At 41.4% G+C, this 24394-nt stretch overlaps 2 protein-coding genes across 9 annotated transcripts in view; both read right to left on the reverse strand.

The window, feature by feature from the left end:
* Positions 1–24394, reverse strand: part of GPAM (glycerol-3-phosphate acyltransferase, mitochondrial) — a 70049-nt gene that overhangs the window by 35395 nt on the left and 10260 nt on the right. The window contains exons 1-5 of one of the 8 annotated variants that reach the window (XM_049697049.1): positions 7281–7405; positions 6795–6847; positions 5342–5472; positions 4062–4184; positions 1774–1847 (exon numbers count right to left, since the gene is read on the reverse strand). In XM_049697049.1, coding sequence (XP_049553006.1) covers positions 1774–1847; positions 4062–4184; positions 5342–5472; positions 6795–6831 — 365 coding nt within the window. In that variant the 5' untranslated portion in view covers positions 6832–6847; positions 7281–7405. Of the gene's footprint in view, positions 1–1773; positions 1848–4061; positions 4185–5341; positions 5475–6794; positions 6848–6879; positions 7414–23097; positions 23185–24394 lie in introns of those variants that run through there. The other 7 variants (XM_049697050.1, XM_049697051.1, XM_033421048.2 and 4 more) reach the window with 7 other exon arrangements.
* Positions 6968–7420, reverse strand: LOC125961007 (uncharacterized). Its single transcript, XM_049697073.1, has one exon. It carries the CDS (start codon positions 7418–7420, stop codon positions 6968–6970), a length of 453 nt encoding a protein of 150 aa, XP_049553030.1.

Below are 24394 nucleotides of genomic sequence, written 5' to 3' on the forward strand. Positions count from 1 at the left end.
CATTTGTAATGATTATATAATGCCTCATTATCATGTCCTCCATAATGATAAGCATATAAACAGTAGAAGATTTCAATTATAAAGTAATTCTGGAAAGATCCAAAAAGCCTTCAATTGAGGAAAAGTAATTTGAGGGGGCTTCCCTTGTGGCGCAGTGGTTGAGAGTCCGCCTGCTGATGCAGGGGACACGGGTTTGTGCCCTGGTCCCGGAAGATCCCACATGCCACGGAGTGGCTGGACCCATGAGCCATGGCCGCTGAGCCTGCGTGTCCGGAGCCTGTGCTCCGCAACGGCAGAGGCCACAGTGGTGAGAGGCCCGTGTACACCAAAAAAAAAAAAAAAAAAAAAGTTCCTTCATCTCTCCTTCCTGACATTCTTTTTCTTCCTCCTTTCCTGTGTCTCATTTCTCTGAAAACTTAGCCCAATATGTTAAGTGTTTAATTCTAAACTCTTCTATCAGTGAATATTTTCAAAACTATTACTGGAATGTACAAAGTCCAAACTCTTGATGAAATCCCTTCACAATGGACTGAAAGCAGTGTGTGTGTGTGTGTGTGTGTGTGTGTAAAAATGTTTAGGCTATGCTTCATGCAACACACAGAAGAGCTAAATAGCCAACTCACTTGCACAGGTAGCTTATTACACTGAATAGTTCCACACTGCCTGGTCAATACAACATACGCTAAAAAGTGTGTGTGTGTGTGTATGTGTATCTCATATGCTTTTTTTTCTTAACTGCCTCCAACTGAGGACCACAAATGAACTCCTCGGTTTTGTATGTAAAATATCTACTTACATAAAGAAAAGACTCAATGGGATTCTTTTGCTTAGGATCTTAATCATGTCAACCAAAGGAAAAAAAAATTTCTCCTCTTTCCTTTAAACTTGAGAGCAAGAGAGAGAGAGAAGAAAGGGTAGCATGGAAATTAGAAAAAACACATCCCTTGACTTTAGTTCTATTTAAAAAAAAACTTTATACCTAAATATTATCATGCTCACTTATAATATCATCATCAAAATATGAGTAGTAAAATCAGAAAGACTTAAAATTTAAGTATTTGACTTCTTGGATCAGTTTTTTAATGGAATTTTGTGTATTTCTCATCACCTGAGCCTACTACTGACCTACTCCAGGCATTTAATCTTAGAATTATAAGGACTGGTAGCATTTTTGGCTGCCGTTTCTCTCTTGTCTCGCAGACATTCCCCCTCTTTCCTCATCCCCTAGACTAAATTCACTTAGAACAAAGCCTCTTTTCTCCCACTCTGATGCCTAACAGCCTATCCCCATATGCCTGGAATTTGGAAGTAAGAATTCTAAGAAAAGTCTTAAGCTAATAATAAATCAAAGAACATCTGTTCAATAGAGAAAAATATCTTCCAAATCTCTGTAGATAGGTAGATTTCAAAAAGTTACACTTTCTTTGAGGTATAAAATAATAATAGATCATAAGACATTCAAACCTACACCTCTCCTCACACATATCTCTGTCACATTTTGGCACATTTCAGCTGCAGCATCAATATCTGAATAAGGTAAAGAAAGCCAGAAGTGATATATACATGCTCATGAAAATATTATATAATTACAGCAGGAAATAGCAATAGGTCTTCTCAGGTTCCAATTTTTAGATAAAGCCTTTTGTGTCAGAAGTTAGTATCTTATTAACTCTAAAAAAAATAAATAAAGAGATTCATCTTAAAGTGTGTTAACTGGTTATTATGGAATTTTTCTCTTGACATGCATTAGAAGTATAAGAAATGTCTTTTTACCTTGTGTGAGTTTCATTGATATAAATAACATTCCGCAAACCCAAAGATGGGATACTGGGGTTGAAAAATTTATCCTACATAAAACAAAATAAAATTAGACATAAATATATGACTGGATTGCTGGTGAAGGACTCACATTATTAGTTCTTGAGGACTTTTATAATTCAAGCATAAAGTAAGGCATTGCTTCAAAAATCTGAGATGAAGAAAAATGGTGTTTTATTGAAAACTACTTTTTAGCCTTCTAAGAAGGTCACAAACTCAAAACTAATCATCAGCAGCTTTCAAAGGAACTACTGTCTCTCACTTTCCTGCCCTACTCCCCATCCCCAACCAAAAAGAGTTAAAGCCAGAGACAGCTTAAGTCATTGACAGGAAAACTGGAGATTTCAGTGTTTTCAAAATACAAAAATACTATGCTAAGTATCATGTAGTTATTGTGAGATTACTAAATCTCCCAATAATCCTGACACATAAGAATTATTATCCTCATTTTATAGATAGGAAAACTGAGGCTTGCAGAAGTTTAGGATTCAATCCCAGATCTTGCTTCAAAGAATGTGGTCTTTCTATTCCCCTAAAATGACTGTCTACTTAATGAGAAAACATATGGCTAAAGGTCACCCTCTTTACAGGTAATCTTGAAAGATAATCCAGAAATAGCTCTGCTAAAAAGAGAAAGGCCATAACTTTAACAATGGGGGCAAAAAGGTAAACTTTCCACAAATAAATGCTGAGAAAGCACAATGTACCCTCAATAAAAGATGTCAAAATACTTAAGTGATATCTCCTTAGAGAAAGGAAAATAGGATTTCATAGAAAGGGTAGCAAATGTCAAAAAATTACTACAAAAATACTGTCAAACAAAAATTATTTTAGAAAAACATGCCATGGAAGAATATAAGATCAAGTTTAGCTCTATCAGGTACTATACGTAGGCAAAAATCAATTATCTGTTATACTACTCACCTATCCCCACCCCAGACCATCACCACCACCAAATAATTTCTTACACTCTCTTCTGACTGAAGAACACATTAGAGTTAAGGTATTGTTTTGATCTTTTAAGCATTCAAAATTAGAATTAGATGAGATGCCAGATCTAAAAAGAAAAGCCACATGATCTATTTAAATCTTTATTTCTACTGGCCTATTAATCTGAACTGGCCTTACTCCTAGAAAATGTCCATGATCCTTCACTTCCACCATAATCTTGCAACAAGGCACTTGTGATTTAAGAGGAACAATATTTCTATCAAGATATTCTTGAGCAGACCTGAATATTTAACATAAACTGCTTGGGTATCACACAAATCTCTCTCAGATTAGTAAATTCCTTATACAAGACTTTCTGCCAAGCCAAACCTGAGTGGAGAATTCTCACAGCACTGTTAGCTGTTCACACAGGTTATAAGCAACTTCTATAAATTGCAGGGTTAGTAAATGGCACTTACATGTCCTGGTAACTGGCCCATCCCAGAGAGAGCTTACCATCCAGTTATACGTTTTAAAAGGTAAGTCTACTGCCTTAGAACACAGCCACATTAGAGTCTACATTCCTGTGCTAACTCATCCCTCTGGCAAGATGCCCTCAGAAGCATACTTCTCATCCAATCGACTCTTCCCAAACACTACACTCTAATGTGGAAGATTTTGTATGGCTTGTTTTTTCCATCAAATACGAACAACAAGCGCATGCACACTCCTTCCTAAATCTTCATCATAACATTCTAGTAACCATCCTTCCCTATCACAGAGTCAACCGAAACCCCTCACTCCCTCCACCGCAGGAACAGACACTTAGCAAAAGGGCAAAGCCACTGCTTTAATTTCTTATTCTGTCCTGCTCCACGCTCATGTGTGAGCTCTCTCTCGCGGGCGCGCGCACTCTCTCTCTCTCTCATCCATCTTGCTAGGACTTTAACTTTCAGTGCTAAATTGCAACATCTTGAAGTTACATGAAGGTTCCCACCAACTCTTTGGAAGGGTTATCTTAAAGTAAGATCTACTCTCCCTCTAAAGTCACATTAAAATGAAAAAACAAAACAAAATATAGCCTGGCATCAACTATTAGACCAACATTCACTGAATAAATGAATGGAAAGAAAAACTGAGTCAACATCTTTACTTGGAATATTTGGTTTATAAAGATGGGCCTAAGTTCTAAAAATGCATTAAGTCCATTAAGACTACACAATAATAAAATTCACACAAAGTTGGAAACCTGTGTCACATATTTCACTCTGTTTATTAAAGGTCAACAAAGGTATTAAAGGCAGCATTCTTACCCAGCTCTGGGGAGTACAGGAATAACAACATCTTCCTACAAAGGGCCTTTTCCGGCTCATTAGGCTTTCTTTCCACTTCAAGGTTGCAGATCTGAAGACAGTCGGTCTGAAACGACACTCACCCTAATAAATATTAAGAAAAAATAGTGTGTCAGTAACAAGAAAATTATACTTGTCCACTTGATCTCTAAGCTAGTTCAGATAGAAGAGAAACTTCTGACATATTTTCTTTTTGGTGGCATGTGTTTCTCAGAGTGATTTTTCATTCAAGGTGCTCCCTCTACGACCAACACTGCGAACATAAGCAAAAATTGAGCACCTAAGAATAGCAATAGCTGGCAACACTCAAAGCAGCATTCAAAGGTTTAAAAACTAAGTTATAAAAGGTCAGATAGCCTTCTGACAGTAGCAGAAGGAATAAAGTCAGACTCCGGGAGCCCTATGCTAACAATTCACCTCACTCCCTCTTAAATCACACACTCCCACAAAAGAACGACAAAAGCCTTACCCAGAGTAAACAAGTTGTTATAATACAGTTTAAAATATTTTACTTTAAATGAAAAACAAGGTAAACTTATATAATATTCCTTTATCCTAACAAGAGAGTTTAAAGTCTGGAATTTAAATTATAGCCATACTATCCAATTAGGGTCAAACTCTGCTCTTCTGTTTTAAATAATTTTCTCTTAACTTTGAGTTCATCAGTTGCTCAAATCCCACTGATATCACATTCTCAAAAATAAACCAAAAAACCACCCAAAACTCCAACATCATTTTTTATCTAAAGCAGATAGTGCTCAGGAAACATTTAAAACATGCCATGTTATATTGACATAGGGAAAACAATACAAAAAAAAAAAAGCATGCCCTTTGGATTGAGATACATACTAAAATCTCCTATTTTCAATTTTTGAAATAAAGTTTACTTCCATTACAAAATTCACACTTGTGAAATGCAATCATGGAAAACAGATACGAAAAGAAAAAAAAATCTCTTTATAATTACACCACCCAAAACAACTAATAGGTTTTTTTTCCTATTGCTTTTTAACATAATCACTGTACTTAAATTTCCTACTCAATTTTCTCTTCCCAATAACATAATATCATAAGAATTTTTAAATATTAGACTTCATAAACAAATCTTCTAACAGCTGGAGGTAGTTTCTGTAGCTATTAACCTCTATTTGAATTTCTGTTGCTTCCAGTGTTTCCACCTTCATACACACTGAAATGAACATCTTTAGGCTGCATGCTTTTAACCTGTATCTTAAACTTACCCATTCCTCGCTTGCATGCTTACATCGACCAATACTGTATTCAGATGAATTTGGCAAATAAGAAACATCTATCATGCCAAGGGTCAGTGCAGATTCATCCATGTCACAAAGCGTAACTCCCAAATCATGCGCTATAAAAAAATGTATACCGTATAAGTTAATGAGGGATCCAGAGAGCAAATACTAGAACTCAAAATTCTGATTTCTATATTATTTTGCCCCATGATAGGATGTCAAATGAACTATGGAGGACTTCCCCATGTTTAGTCAATGTGTAAAAAAGGACTTTGATGTGTATATATGAATCCAGGCCGCCCTGATTTAAAAAAAAAACAAAAAACAACATTCGTTATCTTTGGACTTCATGAACAAAACAGCTATGAATTCACGAGGGTCAATAACAGCTGATTTCAGGTATGTGACAAATAATTATTTCACCTGTGTAACTGAATAGTTCCTGGAAGTATGAAGATACGCATTTATTAAATTAAAGTTACATGTATGCACACAAGTAGATAATTTTGAAAAATTATGTGCTGGGAATTCTTCATCATACACACTGTGCAATGTAAAATGGGTAACGGTAATGAGAGCACCTCTCAAGTTTCCCACTTCAACTGAATTAAGCTCTGAATTTTCTGTGCTGCCTTAAATGAAATGATGTTTGCAATTTTAATACATCTACACAGCTCTAAGACAAAAGTACACTGTTCTAAAATATCTGATTTATAAGTTTTCATATCTTTTCAATAAGCCTTTTCCTACCCTAGGAAAAAATGTTCACTAACAGTGAACTGCTAAAGAAAATAGATATTAACTTAAAATATAAGAATTTTCTAACATAATTCTCAAATTATTTTAGCATTTGACTATTTCTCACCTGGCCTTAAATTAGTCCTTTAAAACCCTGAAAGGTCATGTCCAAGTTAACAGTGTTCCTTGGAGGGCAGATGCCGATTTCTTTACAATCCCCATGTGGATTTACAGTGGTAACTGTTATCCTCAGCATGACTATACACATTCTTAACAATTTTATGTGAGTAGCAATCTACCATAATAGGCGAGGGGAGGGAATAGTAAAGCAATGCACCTGGCAGGAAAGCTCTTCTGTATTATAATATAAAACTCAGCTATCAGTTTCAGGTGCAGAATGTAACTACAACCGGCAGAGCCAGCTGCTGCCTGGGAAAATGAAGACTCGTCTGGCCCCTGTGATGAGGGCAGGACGAGAGGTGGAAACAGTCTTGTGCCAATAGGAAGTCCACGCTTCACCCCTCCCTCCCCACGTTTGTCCAAGGTTGAAAAGTACACCCCCCCGTAAAAAAAAAAAAGAGAATCCTGGAGGCGCCAGGCTGTGGGCTGAGGGGAGCCAACTGTGGGTTTTAAAAGCGACAGAGGCAGGAGGGCCAGCTCTGAAGCCAAACAGATTAGAGTTCGAATCCCCCCTGCTTACCATCTGTGTGACTTTGGACGAGTTGGTTAACTTCCATGCCTTGGTTTCCCCATCTGGAAAATGGGCATGATATGATAAATCTTACCTCCTGGGTTGCTGGGAGGACTGGATAATACCCCTAAGACGCCTGGCACAGTGTCTGACGCACAGTGAGTGCTCAGTTCAATCAGTGGTCATCTGTCAACGGACTGTCCCCAGCACCAGCTGCTCCCAGAGCACGCTTGCTGCCTCAACGCCAAAGCCAATGACTCCACGTGCCCTTCGGGTGCGCGGGGGACTGAGCCCACAGGGACTTCCCTCTCGCCCAGGGGAAACCTGCCGCAGCCCGGTCTCCCGGGGAGAGAAAAAGCCCGACCCCCACGCCGGCACGAGCCGGGCCCATCTCTCAGGGGGAATCCGGGAGCTCGAGGGAGAGGGCCGGGGGGAGCGGACCGCCCGGCAGCTTGCTGGAGTAGCGCCGGGCCCGGTGAGAGGGCGACCACGCACCTGTCCCGGCGCTCCCGGCGCGAGCAGCCTCCCTCAGCCCGCTCCCGCCCTGGCCGCTCGCACCCTCGGCTCCGCCGGCTTCTCCTCTGCAGCTGCCCGCACTTCAAGCCTCCGCCGGCGCTGCTGCAACGTCGCGCCATGATGACGCAATCGGCGCCTGGGGTGACGAGCGCAGCCGAGGGCCAGCCACTTCCGGGAGGGCCAGGGCTGGGGCTAGGCGCCAGGGCCCAGCGGCCGGGGCTCTGCGCGGCTCCTGGCCTCGTGCACTGGGGATAGGTCCGAGAGTAGAAGGTGTGCCCGCAAGTGTGTTTGTGTGGCCAGGTACGGCGTGTGCTGCCTAAACGCGCGGTGATTCTGCCTGGGCGCTGAGTCACGTGAGTGTGGGTGCATCTGCGTTGTGTGAGCTCTGTTCCTCTAGAAGTTTGTATCTCCGCCCGGCTGTCCTGGGAGCCTGCACGTGGGCTGTCTTTTTATGAGATTTGTAAGACTGCAGAATTTATTGGGCATGAGAGAGGTAGGGATTGGGAATGACCCTGTTGTGTAGTTTTCCAAACAGTGGCTGAGTGCCTTTTCCTAAAGGAAGAATATAAGGAATTAAAAGAGAAATAAATAAGGCTTGGACGAGCCCGAGTCCAAATTTCTCTGCCTTTGGTCCTTGAAACAAATTAACAAGGGGCACAAAGAGTTTCTTTCACAGTATTTGCCGTACCATTGACAAGGCCAGTGGTTATCAAGAGATTAGCAATTTAGAAGGGAAAAGATAACCTTTTACATGCACTTAAGCAACAAGCATTAACTATGAACTAGCAGACGGTACAAAGATCGTTAAGGCATAATCCCCGCCGTCACGCCTCTGCCACCAGTCCTCATCTCCTCTGCACACATGAACCCTAACCCTCTCTTCCAAACAATCTCTGCCCATGTCCATCCATCAAAAACCATCCACAGCTCCCACAGTCCAAATGCCTGAGCCTGGCATCTAAGGCTTACACAGAGAGGCCTCTACTTTTCCCACTGTTCTCCATCAAGAGCCCCTGCTTCAGCCTCTCCCATCGTCCCTTGTCAAGCCCTGGGCCCTCATACTCCTAACTGTGCTCACACCTCTCTCAGCTAAATTTGACAAGTTCTGTGTTGAACTAGGACTCCGAGCCTTCCCTGATGTCTCCAGCCCTCCATAAACACACTGTCATTTAAGTCTTTACTAAATTTGTTACAATATCGCTTCTGTTTTACATTTTGGGTTTGGGGCCACAAGGCACATGGGATCTTAGCTCTCCCACCAGGGATCCAACCCACACCCCCTGCATTGGAAGGCAAAGCCTTAACCACTGGATGGCCAGGGAAGTCCCAGTGCCTGTTTCTTAGGTAACACTATGATACTTTGTTATAGTAAATACATAACAGTAAACACAGTAACTACTTGTTGAAGCTAAGGAACAAGAAGTAAAACAAGAGTTCTTTCTCTGGCACTTCCTACTTCTGTTTGTAAATCCATCCCAAGACAATTCAAAACAGCAGGAATTGTTCTTCATTTAAAAAAAGATTTTGAGCTTCTTGAAGTCAAGGACCCTGTCTTTATTCAACCCCCCCTCACACACCTTAGCTCTAAGCACACACCTAAGTATTTAAGGCCTATGATGACTAGAATAAGATGAATTCTCATCCCAAAATATCATGAAATTTGTGTACAGATTAGTGACATTAAAAAAGAAAGAAAGAAAAAGAAAAGGAGGGGAGAAAATACAGGAAAGTGACAGGATTTGAAGTCACTGTTAAAGAGAAAGTAATGAGAAATGATGTAGAGCACCACAGGAATTAAAGTGTAAGCCAGAGGGGAAAATTAGGTTCTTATATAAACTTCATTTGTAGGCAACTCTTCTGCAACACCCACTGCACAAGAGTTTACAGTACTTGGAGGAGATGTGGACTGCAGTGCACAGATTACTAAATGAGAACTGTTTTGGAAGCAAGTGACACCCTTGGCAGTCTTTTATCAACAGAACCACAATAACTTATAGTAATCCAGATCCAATCTAGTCAGCCAAGGTGGAGCAACAAGGACTGAAGGATTGAATTTACTCTCCTGCTAAGATGACAACAACAATAAAAAAAATTTTTTTTAAAAAGCAAAATATATAAAACAGCAAGCAGTGCAGGACTGTGGTCCATAAGGGAAAGGAAGTGAATGAGGTTAAGCACTATGATTGCCTCAGCCTACTGCCTAGAAAGAGTTGCCAGGCTATAGTGCAGACAGGGGTAATCCAGGGAGAGCTAGGTAGACTTTCTGAGTTGAGAAGCTAGAACTGGGAGACCAGGAAGGCCAAGACAGCTGGAATTGGGAGTAGAGTACCAGAGAGGTGTGCCTCTTCCCACAAGGCAGAGTGAAAAGATAACCAGTGAACATATGGGACCAGGAATAAGGCCTGGAAAATCCCATAATTCGCAACTCAAAAAGTCTTGCCTCAGTAGTGGGGTAAAATTAACCGTAGAGTAAAACTTCTCTGGACCTACCTAACAAATCTTAAAAGGCAGCCCCCAAAGGATCAAACTTCACAAGAACAAAATATCCCAAAACAAAGTACAAGAATACTTAAAGGATATCAAAAATATCTAGCACCCAACAATGTAAAATTCACAATGTTACTCTTCCAATCAAAAATCATCAGGGATGGGCTTCCCTGGTGGCGCAGTGGTTGAGAGTCTGCCTGCCGATGCAGGGGACACGGGTTCGTGCGCTGGTCCGGGAAGATCCCACATGCTGCGGAGCAGCTGGGTCTGTGAGCCATGGCCGCTGAGCCTGCGCGTCCGGAGCCTGTGCTCCACAACAGGAGAGGCCACAACAGTGAGAGGTGTGCATACCGCAAAAAAAAAAAAAAAAAAATCAGGGATGCAAAAGGAAGCAGGAAAGAATGAACCACAATGAGGAGAAAAATTAATTAACTGAAAGAGTCCCAGAAATGACAGAGATGATAGAATTGGTAAATAAGGACACTAAAGCATACTTACAACTATATTCTGTAAGTCCAAGAAAGTAAAGATTGAGTTAAGTAGAGATGTGGAAAACTTAAAAAAGACCCAAATCAAACATTAGATATTATAAAACCATTGTCTGAGATTTTTAACACACACACATGCACACATCACTTGTACAGGATGAACAGCAAGTTAGACGTTACTGGAAAAAAAAAAAAAAGAACCAGAAAATGTTGCAGTAGAAACTATCCAAAATGAAACACAAATAGAAAAAAGTAAAGACTGAAACTAGAAATGAACAGAGTATCAGTGAGCTTAATATATATGCAACTGGCATCCCTGAAGAAAAGGAGAAATATCAGAAATACATATTTGAAAAAATAATGGCTGAAAACTTCCCATATTTGATTAAAACTATAAATTCACAAATCCAAGAAGCTCAACAAACTCTAAGTAGAAACAAGAAGAAAACTATACCAAAGAACATCTCAATTAAATTGCTTACAACCAGTGATAAAGTGAAAAATCTTAAAAACAGAGGAAAAAAGACACATTACAGTGCAGAGGAGCAAAGATCAGAATGTCAGGAGACTTCTCATCAGGAATATGCAAATGAGAAGATAGTGAAGCAGCATCTTTAAAGTACTCAGAAAGAAAACTGTCAGTTTAGGATTCTTTCCCCAAACATGTATTTCAAACACAAGACAAAATAAAGACATATCTGACACACAAAAGCTGAAAGAATTCACCACCAGCAGACACTACAAGCAATGTTAAAAGAAACTCCTGCAGGTAGAAAATACAGCCAGATGAGGGCTTCCCTGGTGGCGCAGTGGTTGAGAGTCCGCCTGCCGATGCAGGGGACATGGGTTCGTGCCCCGGTCTGGGAAGATCCCACATGCCGCGGAGCAGCTGGGCCCGTGAGCCATGGCCGCTGAGCCTGCGCGTCTGGAGCCTGTGCCAGCGGGAGAGGCCACAACAGCGAGAGGCCCGCGTACCGCAAAAACAAACAAACAAACAAAAGAAAATACAGCCAGATGGAAATTTGAATCTACATAAAGGAATTAAGAGCTCAAGAAATCATAAATCTGTAGGAAAATAATTTTTTCCCTTTTAAAACTCTTTTAAAAGATAATAGCTTAATGCAAAAATAAAAACAATATTGGGGGGTTATAATATATGTAGAAATAAAATCTATGATGACAGCACAACATCCAGAAAGGGGGAAGTATCTGTTGTTGTAATATTCTTATACTAAGCATAACGTGGTGTAATATACTTGAAGGTAAAGATGTATACTCCAACTCTTAAAACAACTGCCGTAAAAGTAAAACAAAGAGTTGTAGCTAATACATCAACAAAGAAAATAAAGCAGAATCATTAAAAAAAAAAAAAAGTCACTCGAATCCAAAAGAAGGCAGTAAATGAGGAGAAAGGAAAGAAAAATGGATTGAGAAAGAAAAAACACATAGCAAGATGGTAGATTTAAATTCATGCATATAAGTAATCACCCCAGTTAAAAGGCAAAGATTGTCAGACTGGAGAAAAAAGCAAGAACCAACTGCATGCCATCTATAAAAAGAAAAAAAATCACTTTAAATATAAAGACAAATAAGTTAAACGATTGAAAAACAATGTACCATGCTAATGATAATCAGAAGAAATATGGGTGGCTATATTAATATCATACAAAGTGGTTATATTAATATACAAATATCATACAAAGTATGATATTAATATCATATAAATATTATATTAATATCATACAAAGTAATATCATACAAAGTATTAATATCATACAAAGTATATTAATATCATACAAAGTAGATTTCAATACAAAGAATATTACCGGAAATAAAGAGGATCATTTCATAATGATAAAGGAGTCAATCCATCAAGGGGAAGAAACAATTCTAAATATTCATGCATCTCGTACAAAGCTTCCAAATATATGAATCAAAAACGGACAGACTTTCAAGGAGAAATAGAAAAATCCATGATTATAAACAGTAATTTCAGCACCTCTGTTTCCATAACTGAGCAATTAGGCAGAAAATCAGTAAAGATATACAAGGCTTGTACAATACTGTCAACCAACTTGGCCTAATTGACATTTATAGAACACTACACGCATAGAATATCATTTTTTCAAGTGAATACGGAACGTGTCTTGGTAAAACCTGCCATAAAACAAGTCTCAATAGGTTTATAAGGATTCAAATCACATAAAACATACTCTGACCACAATGGAAATTAGAAATCATTAACTTAGAGGTATCTGGAAAATCCCCAAATATTTGGAAACTAACATGCTTCTAAAAAACAAAAACAAACAGAAAAAACACCCCACCGTTTAAAGAATAAATAAATCAGAATGAAAATTAAAAAGTACTCTGAACTGAATGATGGTGAAAACACACCTTATAAAGGCTGGGACTCAACACCTTGAAATACCACCCTGAGATCAGTGATTTGAGTTGAGACCTGTCTTCTTTTCTAATACAAATATATTAGTGCTATAAACTTCTCACTAAGTTTTGCTTCAGCTACATCCATCAAATTGTGACGTGTGCTTTTTTTTCTCTGCAAGAATATTATGAGGAACAGTGTCAACTGACTTGCCGAAATCCAATGACAAAATATCTATGACACGCCCTGATCTCAAATACAACAATTACTCCATCAAAAACTTTTAAAGGATATAAAGTTTGGCCTGACTTACTCTTACTGAATCTATGCTGTTCTCATCATCCACTTTCCTCTAGATTTGTTTTCTTCATTCATTTATTTAATAAATATGTATAGAACACCTACCGCCCGCCAGGCAGCATAGGATAAGATAGCCTAGAAGACTTACACACAACTGTTTGATAATTGTGTCCCAAAAGATTCAAAAATCAGCCTCAAGTTCAGTAGCCTGTGGCTTCTACAACTCAGTTGATTTGGGGCAGGCAATGAGACCTGTCTGTCCAATACCCATTCCTTGTGGGGTCCTGGCTATTAGAAGCCTGATTTTATTCGGAGTGACCTCTTGCCCAGCCCCGAGAAAAGAGTGAATCAAAGTATCTGAGTTAATTATGATAATCTTGTTCTCTAATAGTCTAACTGTCCCCTGCAGCCAAGATGGTCTTATGACCCAGTTCTGGGCAGTGACACCTAAGAGAAAATCAAACTTGAGGATTTCTGGAGAAGTGTTTCTTTCCTAGTAAAAGGGAACAGATACAGCTGGCCCTGCTTCTTTTTCACTTTTTTCCCCCATTTGCTGTGTAATTTAATGTCCAGACCCCACATTACCAATCACACACCTCTGGATTTTAAGCCACTGAAATCTTTTTTTCTGTTACTCACAGACAAATTGCATTCCTGACTCATTTAATTTTTAAGCACAGTGATTCCGGCTGCTAGAATAACTCAAACATATGGGAGGAAAAGAGCATTGAGAAATAGTCCCTGCCAGTATATCACGCTGGGGGATGGCAATGGACGTGACCTTGGAGCCTGCCATTTAGAACGTACCTTAGGCCAAAAGAGAATGGAATCCCCTCTGACTCACTTTTACCACGTGTGTGACAGAACAGGTACTTCAATTTGACTGAAAACTGCTTCATAGTAGATTAAGCCAAAAACTTCAAATAAGCCAAGCAGGAGGCAGTCATGCTTCTGGGGGAGCTGGCTTGGCATCTTCTACTGTGTGGGCTGCATGGCAAAGCTGATGCACCCACCCCAGGAAGCAAGGCCAGTGGGAACTAGGTAGGGTTCCAGGCTTTCAGCCCCAAGCAGGGCCTCAGGGCAGGGCACCAGCTCTAGAGTTGGAAGCAGGGCACTGAACCAGTAACTGCTAGAGCAGTAATTAAGAAATTAGCTTCCAAGTCAATTTCTTTTGTTTACAACTGTTCATTTATTCTTAAAAAGGAAAGTTATTTTTCCTTCTCCCAGGAGTGTAGCCAGGCTCTGTGGTTTAAGTCCTGAGGTTCTGTTGAAAGAGGCTAAGTCATGGCCATTAGCAGCCTTTTTGTTACTGAAAGACAAAAAATGAGAAACTATTGACTGTCTTTGGTCACCAGAGGAGACAAAACCTGAACGGGCCTTCGCTTCCTCTGTGGAATCAAGCTGGACTGTGTGACAGGGAGAGGTTAACTGAGGCAGTAGAGGCCAGGAAGGCCCAGGTGCTGAGAAGGGGCTCAGGATGGAGGACTCTGCTCATGGATCTGATTGGAGATGGCTCCAATGTAGGCCCTAGAGGTGGCAGATCTTCAGAAGGAGGGTGAAAGTGGAAGCACTATGGAGAGAATAGAGAGTCTTGGGAGCCTCGGTGAAGGTCCAGGTGGCTGAGCACGTTGGGAAAACAGAGCTCCACGCACCGTGCAGGGTGTAGGCAGGGAACAGTGGTGAAGAGGGCCAGCCTGAACAGAGCCAGGGCCTCTGGCTCACAACACATGTGCCAGGGAAAGGGAGAGGAGGGGAGTCCCAACACTGATCACCATTGGACTTCTAGGGACAAGCAGTTTGGAGACAGATTAAGTCAACATCAATTCATGCATAACACATTGACTGAGAGCCCGCTTTGTGCCAAGCATCTTTTTCAGGCACCGAGGATACACAGATGAGGCTGTCACACATAGATCCTGCCCTCATGGAATTAATAGTCTAACAGCCTATGGAATGTTGGGAGGGAGTAGGGAGTAGGGAGAGTAATAAACAAGCAAACAAATAAAATCATGACAAGTTTTGGAAACTGCAATGAAGATCCAACAGCATCTGTCACAGAGAATAACAGAGGTGACCAACATTAGATAAGGTGATGGGAAGGGCCTCTCTAAGGGAGGAGCAGCTACCTTGAGGCTGGGGTGTGAGAAGGATATGAAAGGAGACCAGGAAAGATCTTTCCAAAAAGAGGGAACTATACCTGCCAAAGCCCTGAAGGAGGACAGAGCTTGGCAGACAGAAGTGAACAAAGGCCAGTGCAGGCTGGAGGGAGTGAAGGGGATGTGGCAGAGGGAGGGGTTGGGAAGACAGAAGGGGCCAGATAGAGCAGGGCTTTTTAAGCCGTAGTAAGAAGTTTGAAAAATGAGAAATAAAATGGTGACATGTCATACATGTCGTGGCGGAATCCACATGCCCTTTACCTTATAAAGATTAGAAAAGAATGCATCAAAACAAACCCAGGTCTATGGACCTGGACAGCCCAGAAGGAGGAGAAATGGGCATTGATTCAGGAGCTATGATGTGGGCAGGGGCCTACCTGCTGCAAACTGGCCTCAGAGAACCTAGGCAAGAGGTAAGTACATTTTGTAAGCTACCACTTATTGGGCACTTACTATGTGCCAGGCACTGTTCTAGCACTCCATAGGCATTATCTCAAGCAATCCGTTGTATCAGGCATGGTGCTGTGTGAAAAACAGCCTGTGCTAGACAGCCGCTAGTGGACTTTAATACAGAATTCTACTTAGAAAGGTCTTAGAAGAACTGAAAGGACAAAAGGGGATAGTGAGGCAGCCTAGAGATTACCAACAATGGAAGATCACTACCCTCCCTAGGGCTGGAGTGACAAAGCCAGGTGCTAACACAGCCCCTAGGCAACAGCTGGGACCAAGGAGAGAGGGGCTGCCTAGGGGCAGCCGAAATCACAGAGCTGCCACCGCTGGAGATGCCCCCTGAGAAAGAGGGGGATACCCTCCCTGGCTTTTACCTCTTTCTGGCCCCGTCTGCCAGCCCTCCTACTGGCTGAAGCAAACTGCAGGGGAATCTAAGGAATGAATTTGCAGGGGGCTACCTCACCCACCCACCCAGCCCCTCCCCAGACATAAAGTAGAGCAGAGAAGGATGGGGATTGGATCTGAGAGCAAATAGGCAAATAAGGTACCCATCGTCCCAGCAGCCCCATGAGCTAGGAACTGTTATTACCCCGATTTTCCATATGGGAAAACTGAGGCCCAGGGAGAGGTTAGGTGAATTTGGTATGTGGAAGAACCCTGATTTGAATTCAGATCCATCTGATTCTAGAGCCCAAACATGTAACTGATAGCATTATTCAGCCAGCATAGGTGAGAGCCTGGGAGTTAGGACTGGGCCACCAGATCCCAGGTCTGAAAAGCTTATCTTTATGTTAAACCCCACTCCATGAAGGAGCTGAGGGTAGCGATACTAAGAGGTGGTTGGCTTAAAAACTGAGCTGCTGCTAGTTGGGACATAAGTGGACTAACCCTGAGTCCTTCCAGCAGAATGTCCGAGAGTTGTGACAGGGCTTTGGAGCCTGACAACCTGGGTTCCAATCATGGTCTGCCATCTACCAGCTGTGTGACCCTGAGAAAGTTATTTAACCTCTCTGAGCCCCAAAATGCTCTCATTTTAAAAGTGGATTTGCTAATGTTCACTTACTGGGTTATTTTAAGGTAAAATGGAATAATGTATACAGATAATTAGCAGATTGCCTGCCAGATGGTGAGATTTACTAGATAGTAGCTATTATTATGATTGTTGTTAGTCTCCTCTTGCATAGACACTGAAGACAAAAGAGAGGTCCTATTCCTTTGAACTTGAATCCTAGTGAAGAATTTATCCTAAAATTTTTGGAACTCCTCATATCAACCATTAAGTTTACTTTGTTCTGGGAAGAATGTCTCTGTATCAGTCAGGATGGGCTAGGTTATGAGTCAGTAACAAATGTCTCAGAGTCTTGAGACAACAAAGTTTATTTGCCTATGCTACATGGAGACTGCAGGTTATTACAGGGGCTCTGCTTATAAGGTCACTAAGGGAGGCTCCACCTTGACACTTGCTTCCTTGATTGCTGGGGCTGGGACCAGAGAGTATAGTGAACCATGCACTGGCTCTTAATCCACACATCACTTCTGTTCCCATTTCATTAGCTAAAACATCATATAAAGCAAGAGAGTGAAGCAAGAGGTGGTGTAATCCCACCATGTGCCCAAAACAAGGTAACTAAACATTTATGAACAACCCTAATGACTATCAGAACAACCTCAGTGAAACTTCTGGTTGGGCTGGATAAAGCAAAGGCCCCAATCTGGAATGAAGGGATTCAGGAGCCTCTAACAGGCCAGACTACCCTAGATGACATCACAAAAGTTTGTCCTTGTTGTGCCTAGAATTGCATCTCCGAAGACATTGTCTTTGAGGAAAAACTTTTCTTCCTAAATATTGCTTAAGACCACTTCTCTGAAAACCGCTGTTGGTTCTTGGAACGTATGATCCAACACGGTTTGTGGAGCTGAGATGCTGACTGTAAACAAAGCACCTTGTCTTCTGGGAGAGGGATCCCAATGTAGGCTAGATTCTAAGGCCCAGACTTACCCGGGACCTTTCTTCCACTGTTGTATAACCTGATGTCAGATTATTGCGTACTGATGGCTCGTGGAGCAAGTTCAAGCTCTGGGTGTAAGCCTTTCCTCAGCTTTCACAACCCCATGTCCTGCTGGATTTCTTTCTACCTACCTGAATGTTCTTTCTTGGCATCTTTTGCTGGTTCAAAGCCCTCCTTCACTCTCATTCCACACTCTGTCCTTAGCAGACCAGGAACCTAGGAGTCATTCTTAACTGCTTCCCACATCCAATCGAATACTAACTTCTGGCAACTTTACCTTCTAGATAGCTTTAAACTCATCATCTTTTTATCTTCCTCTCTACTGGAACTGTCTTATTCCAGGCCACCACCATCTTCCCTGGGCGGCACAGCAGCTTACTACCTGGACTCCTCATGTCTGCTTTCTATACACCACCCTCCCAAACACCCCACATATCAGCCAGGATGAACATTTGAAAGTACAACCCTGACGATGTCAAACACCCCCATTTCTCTGCCTGATCCCCACTCCGACTGATTAAAAGCTTTTCAATTATTCCTTATAGTTTTTAGAACTGCCAATGCCTGGCACATTACACCGTTGTTAATCTCACCACCCTCATCTCCTCCCACTTGCCCTCTTTTTCTCCAACTTCAGTCACCCTTTCTTTCTTTCAGTTCCCAGGAAAAACGGGCTTTACTCTTCCATTGCACAAACTGCTTTCTCTGCCGGCAGAGAGAGCACAACCCTTTTTTCTCTCCAACTCATGCTTCATAACATAGCTCAGATCTCACCTCCTCATGAAAAACTTTTTGACTCTCAGACTAAGGCAGGCCCCATAGCATATGCTTCTTCCCCAAGGGACTTATCACAATTATAATTGAATATTAATTAATTGTGGAATTAGCCATTTAAGATCTGCCTCTCCCTCTTGAATGTCCGTCTTGATTTCTCCCATTCCTTTCCTTTGTATTCCTAGCACCTAACAGTACCTTGTACAATACAGATTCTTAAGATCTATTTGTCAAATATCTAAATACAACATGGTTAATTACCTACTAACAAAGGAAGGTGTGAATGGCTATGACAACTGTCAAGAGTCTTGGACAAGGGTAGCTCTAGGAACAGGAGTATTCAAGGAGAGATATATGAACCTAGAGTTTTGGGGGCTCAGGACTCACAGGTCTTGGGGAAGGCGTGTATCCAATCTTGACAGGGAGATAGGAAGCAGATTTCCCATTCCTCTCCCACCCCAACTTCCTGAGCCAGAGTAGGCGGAAGAACATAACACAAGGGAGAACAGGGGCCCAACTCTCCAGTGGTAACCAGCAACACAGTGGGAGGTGGTCCACAATGGATAAGAACACCACAATTAAGTACAAGGCAGGGCTTCCCTGATGGCGCAGTCGTTGGGAGCCCGCCTGCCGATGGGGGGGACACGGGTTCGTGCCCCGGTCCAGGAGGATCCCATATACCGCGGAGCCACTGGGCCCGTGAGCCATGGCCGCTGAGCCTGCGCGTTCAGAGCCTGTGCCCCGGGGAGAGGCCACAACAGTGAGAGGCCTGCGTACCGCAAAAAAAAAAAAAAAAAAAGAACGAACAAGGCAAAGCCCACTAGTGCCCAATACACTTGAAGGAAGGAATTTGAAAATACTTGAGAGAAAAGCTAGACATGGCTGGAGGCAGACTAATTTTTATTTTTCTTCCCTCAGAATCAGTCTTTGTCAAAAAAGAAAAAAATTTTCATGAAGGGAACAAGGAGAAACAGGACTACTCTGCGTTTATTCTTTTTCTAATGAGTTCAAAGTAAGCTAGAAACTTACTTATTAAGTCTAATTGAAAGGAAGATCAATTGAAGTTCAGCTGAGGCTCATTTTTAGAATACTTTTAAATAAATTTACTTTCATTACTTTTGGGGACATAGAAGCTCTAAGATTTTCTTCTGGAAAATTATTCTCCTGGGTATTCTAAACATACTCCTTAAAACTGTGTCTGGCTTTTAACTTACAGATTTCCCAAAAGAACATTTTTCCAAAGTAAAGAGTGTTATCAACCCAGTTTCCAATGCTCTAAATTGCCTGATATAAAGTGAAACCTGAATAAGCATGATGCAGCTGACTGCTGTTTTAACCAGATATTCTCTGACGGTCACCATCATATTATTCCTTAAAATATTTGAAATTTATTACAAGGATGACCTCCAACATGAAGGTAAGATATTAGAAAACAGGCTTTCCATAATTGAGGGTCACAGGGTGCAATCCTCTCTCCCAGCCCCGCTTTGTTATTCCGCTGTCTTGGGAGGGGATTAAGTCTGACCCTTCACTCAGTTAGGATGACTTACACCTCACCTGTACCTGTTGCATATCCAATCTGCTTAGGAGATGGCAAAACATTTTCCCCTTCATCAAATTATTTTATGGTTACTTTTTCCAGAGGCTTTCTGTTCTGTCCAGGGTTCCTACTTCACCTCTATCTATAAATTTAGCCCACATACATGAATTGTAGAATTCCTAGTAACCACTATAGGCTACGGGTGGAATCACACAAACCTTAATATCCACAATGTTGGTTTTTCTATAGATTATTTATAAGTGATTTTCTTAGAGAATAGTCTGTCTAAAATTCTAGGCCACCTGCTCACTAACTGCTGATGATATTGGGCTGTCCAAAACGTGCCTTCGGTTTTTAAGTAAAAATAAAAGACACATTTTTCCTTTTCACCAAGAACTTTATTGAGCAACATATTCACCCTTTTGTTCCACCACCTTCTGCCACTTTTCAGGCAACTTCATAATTCCACCTTCCCAAAATTTTTTATCTTTTTTGAGCAAAGAACTGTTCCAGGTACCTTTTACAGTCTTCCAGGGAATGGAATTTTATTCCATTAAGAGAACCTGGTAAAGACTGAAATAAATGGAAATCCAAAGGTACAATGTCTGGTGAATACGGCGGATGAATCAGAACTTCCCAGGCAAGCTGTAACAGCTTTTGCCTGGTCATCAAAGAAAAATGCGGTCTTGCATTATCTTGATGGAAGATCGTGCGTTTTCTGTTGACTAATTCTGGATGCTTTTCGTCGAGTGCCACTTTCAGTTGGTCTTATTGGGAGTGGTACTTGTTGGAATTAATCGTTTGGTTTTCCGGAAGGAGCTCATAATAGAGGACTCCCTTCCAATCCCACCATATACACAACATCACCATCTGTGGATGAAGACCAGCCTTTGGTATGGTTGGTGGTGGTTCATTTTGCTTGCCCCACAGTCTCTTCCGTTCCACATTATTGTACAGTATCCACTTTTCATTGCCTGTCACAATTTGATTTTTTGTTTGTTTGTTTGGTTTAACATCTTTATTGGAGTATAATTGCTTTACAATGGTGTGTTAGTTTCTGCTTTATAACAAAGTGAATCAGCTATAACACACGGAAAGGTCAGGGAATGGACAACAATGTATTTGGAGATACTTGAGCTGAGACCTCAGCCATCTCATCCTTGGATTTTTTTTTTTAATGCTTTACAGAGAAGCATATACTTTTTATTAACAGTGCAGCAATATCTATAATGACTGAGAGGATCTGCCAAAAGAATAAAGCCTCCTACCCAGCCAGCCCTCCCCAAAAATACTCTTAAAACAAATTGTGTGGATGGACCTAGAGTCTGTCATACAGAGTGAAGTAAGTCAGAAAGAGAAAAACAACGTATGCTAACACATATATATGGAATCTAAAAAACAACAAACAAACAAATGGTTCTGAAGAACCTAGGGGCAGGACAGAAATAAAGATGCAGATGTAGAGAATGGACTTGAGGACATGGGGAGGGAAGGGTAAGCTGGGATGAAGAGAGAGTGGCATGGACATATATACACTACCAAACGTAAAATAGATAGCTAGTGGGAAGCAGCCGCATCGCACAGGGAGATCAGCTCGGTGCTTTGTGTCCACCTAGAGGGGTGGGATAGGGAGAGTGGGAGGGAGATGCAAGAGGGAGGAGATATGGGGATATATGTATATGTATAGCTGATTCACTTTGTTATAAAGCAGAAACTAACACACCATTGTAAAGCAGTTATACTCCAATAAAGATGTTAAAAAAACAATAGTTACAATAATAAAATTATCTACTTGGTCAATAACCTCACTTTATAAACCACGGTGACTCTTAGCCAAATTCAAATTAAGCAGAGTAATCAGCTGGCTCTCCTCTGCACGTGACATGCAATCTGCTCTTATTCACAAAACCAAAGGTGGCACAAATAGGAATCCTGTTATTAATCAGGCATGTGCTTCACGGATTTACAACATGGCTGCCATTCAGACACATCCACAATGATCATTATTCTGAGCCATTAATTACAGCTGGGCAAACTGTATGATGCAGACCTGTGAAGGGTTTTGGAATGTTGAGTATAAAGCTCATTCTATAGTTTTAATCTGTGTGTGCCCTATTTTCCTCATCTGCAAAACAAGTCTAATAATAGTACATACTTTATAGGGTTAATGTGAGGGTTAAGAGTTAAAATATATAAGGCTCTAGGACAGTGCCTGGTGCATAGTGGGAACTATATAATGTTTGCAGTCGTGATAAGAATCCCCAGGAGAATGTGTAGTCCTCCAAAAGGAAGGCTGCATTTGACCCAACAACCATCAATCCCCCTTGCTTCCACAGGTCATAAGTGATAAATGTGGTCTTTGAGAATCGCAGGCTTGCCCAGCTCCAACTCAACAAATGTTCCTTTTTCAGATAGAAAATTTCTAGGATTTTCCTTTGATAACCATGTTATAGATTGAGTCAGTAAAGTCTTTAAAGCAGTATTTCCTAACTTTTTAGAATCAGGGAACACTTTGAGAGTGTAATGAAACTCTAGACTTCCTCCTGATTAAAAAAAAAGGACATGTAAAAGTTTGCATTCCATTTCAGGGGGCTCATAACCGCCCCCCGCCATGATCATTCATGGACCCCAGATTAAGAATCAGTGTTCGAAAGCATGGCTTGGAAGAGAGCCACCTTTGGATCTTGTTCTTTTAAGGATGTCTGAAACAAAATGAGACAGAAACACATACTTGCGCATTGTAAAGGAAGTATTAACTACTGTTAGCCAAGGGGGTTGATAAATAAGGGGTTCTGGTGAGGATAAAGGTGATGAAAGAGGAGGAGAATGAAGAGGAGAACACGAGGGGGAGGGGGAGTCACCCCAAATGGATCAAAGTTGATAAGCTAAATGTACACTTTTACCTTTAAGCGAGCCAAGTATGCACACTGCTTGGAACTGGAACGTACTGTATGGCTGTAATTATTGGCAACTCTGGAGGCACTTTATCTGATTGTATCAGAGCTTTCTTTTAAACCTCAAACAGGTAAAATATTATCACTGGGGCTCTTCACCCCCTGTTCAATGACTGAGATACAAAAGAAATGCTAATTATGGGAATTGAGCTGTGAATTTTGAGTGACCCTAGGGACAAAATGATTATCTGGTTGTCTTAAGTTGCGGGAAATTTATTAGGGGGTTTTAAGATTACATTAACTGATTTTTACCTTAAGTGCTCCACCTGGAGAAGCATTAAAGTCTCCTGATAAGGAATGATTTCAAAGAGGTAATGGCATTGGCCAGAAGACTTTTTTTTTTGGTGAGTCAGGGGTACTGTAAGGAGAAAGCCCAAGTGAGGTGGATGTGTCCTGCTGGGGCCACGTGATGGGCTTGGCACTTTGACTAGGGCTCACTAGAGCCCCTACTCATCTCCTATTTCTGACAGTGATGAATGCCAGAGACCAAAGAGGAAGAATAATATACTTACAACAAAGGTCATAGAATGAGGCCAAGGACCCAGTTACATTTCTGCCCCATTATGACCTTAGATTGCATCCCTGCCTCTGAAAGCATCTTCTCGGGACCTGTGAGTGATGACATGCTCTTACCTGTGCTGACCTCTGTTGCCTCGTCTTCTACCGCCTCCCCTACCCCAAAACCTCCACTTTGCCCCAGTCCCCAAGGCCATCTCTTTGTTCTTGGACCATCCCAAGGTCACCCCTGGCTCAGGGCTTCTGCATTTATTGTCCTCTCTGCCAGGGACATTCCTTCTCTAGATATTTGCATGGCTGACTCATTCTCATGTTTCAGTCTGAGCTCAGTTAGCAACTTTCTGTCCCCTGCTTTGGCACTTTCCTTCATACTGTCCTATTTTATTTATAGCACTTATCACTGTCTGAAAGTAATCTATCGATTTATTTTCTTCATATCGTCAGTCTTCCCCATTAGACTGTGAGCTCCATGAGAGCGGGGATCGTCTATGTCTTGATCACTGCTGCAGCCCCCCAGGCTTAGCAGAGAGAAAGCACTAGAAATACATTTGGTGGTTAAAGGAATCAATGATCATCGTAATAGCTACATTTATTGAGCTTTTCCTCTGTACCAGGCACAGGGCCGCAAATACTCTCTCACTGAATTCTCACAGCAACCCTCCAAGGTACGTATTTCTTATCCCACGGTACAGATTAGGTTTCAGAGAGTTTATGTGGCTTTTCCAATGTCAAAGCAAGCAAGTAACTAAGACCTGATTTGAACCGAGGTATGTTTAACTCCCGCGTTACACTCTAAATCAGGAGACAGCACGCTTTTTTCCATAAAGGGCCAGAGAGTAAATATTTAAGGCTTTATGAGCCATATGGTCACCGTTGCAACTCCTCACCTCCGTTGCAGAAAGCAACCACGACTATACATATACAAAGGGGCGTGGCAGTGTGCCAGTATACAACTCTATTTACAAGCCGTGGGCAGGATTTGGCCCAGGGACCATAATTTGCAGATCCCTCCTTTAAATCATCATTCTATCTG

Source organism: Orcinus orca, chromosome 14 (genome assembly GCF_937001465.1).
Source record: "Orcinus orca chromosome 14, mOrcOrc1.1, whole genome shotgun sequence".
Classification (NCBI taxonomy): domain Eukaryota; kingdom Metazoa; phylum Chordata; class Mammalia; order Artiodactyla; family Delphinidae; genus Orcinus; species Orcinus orca.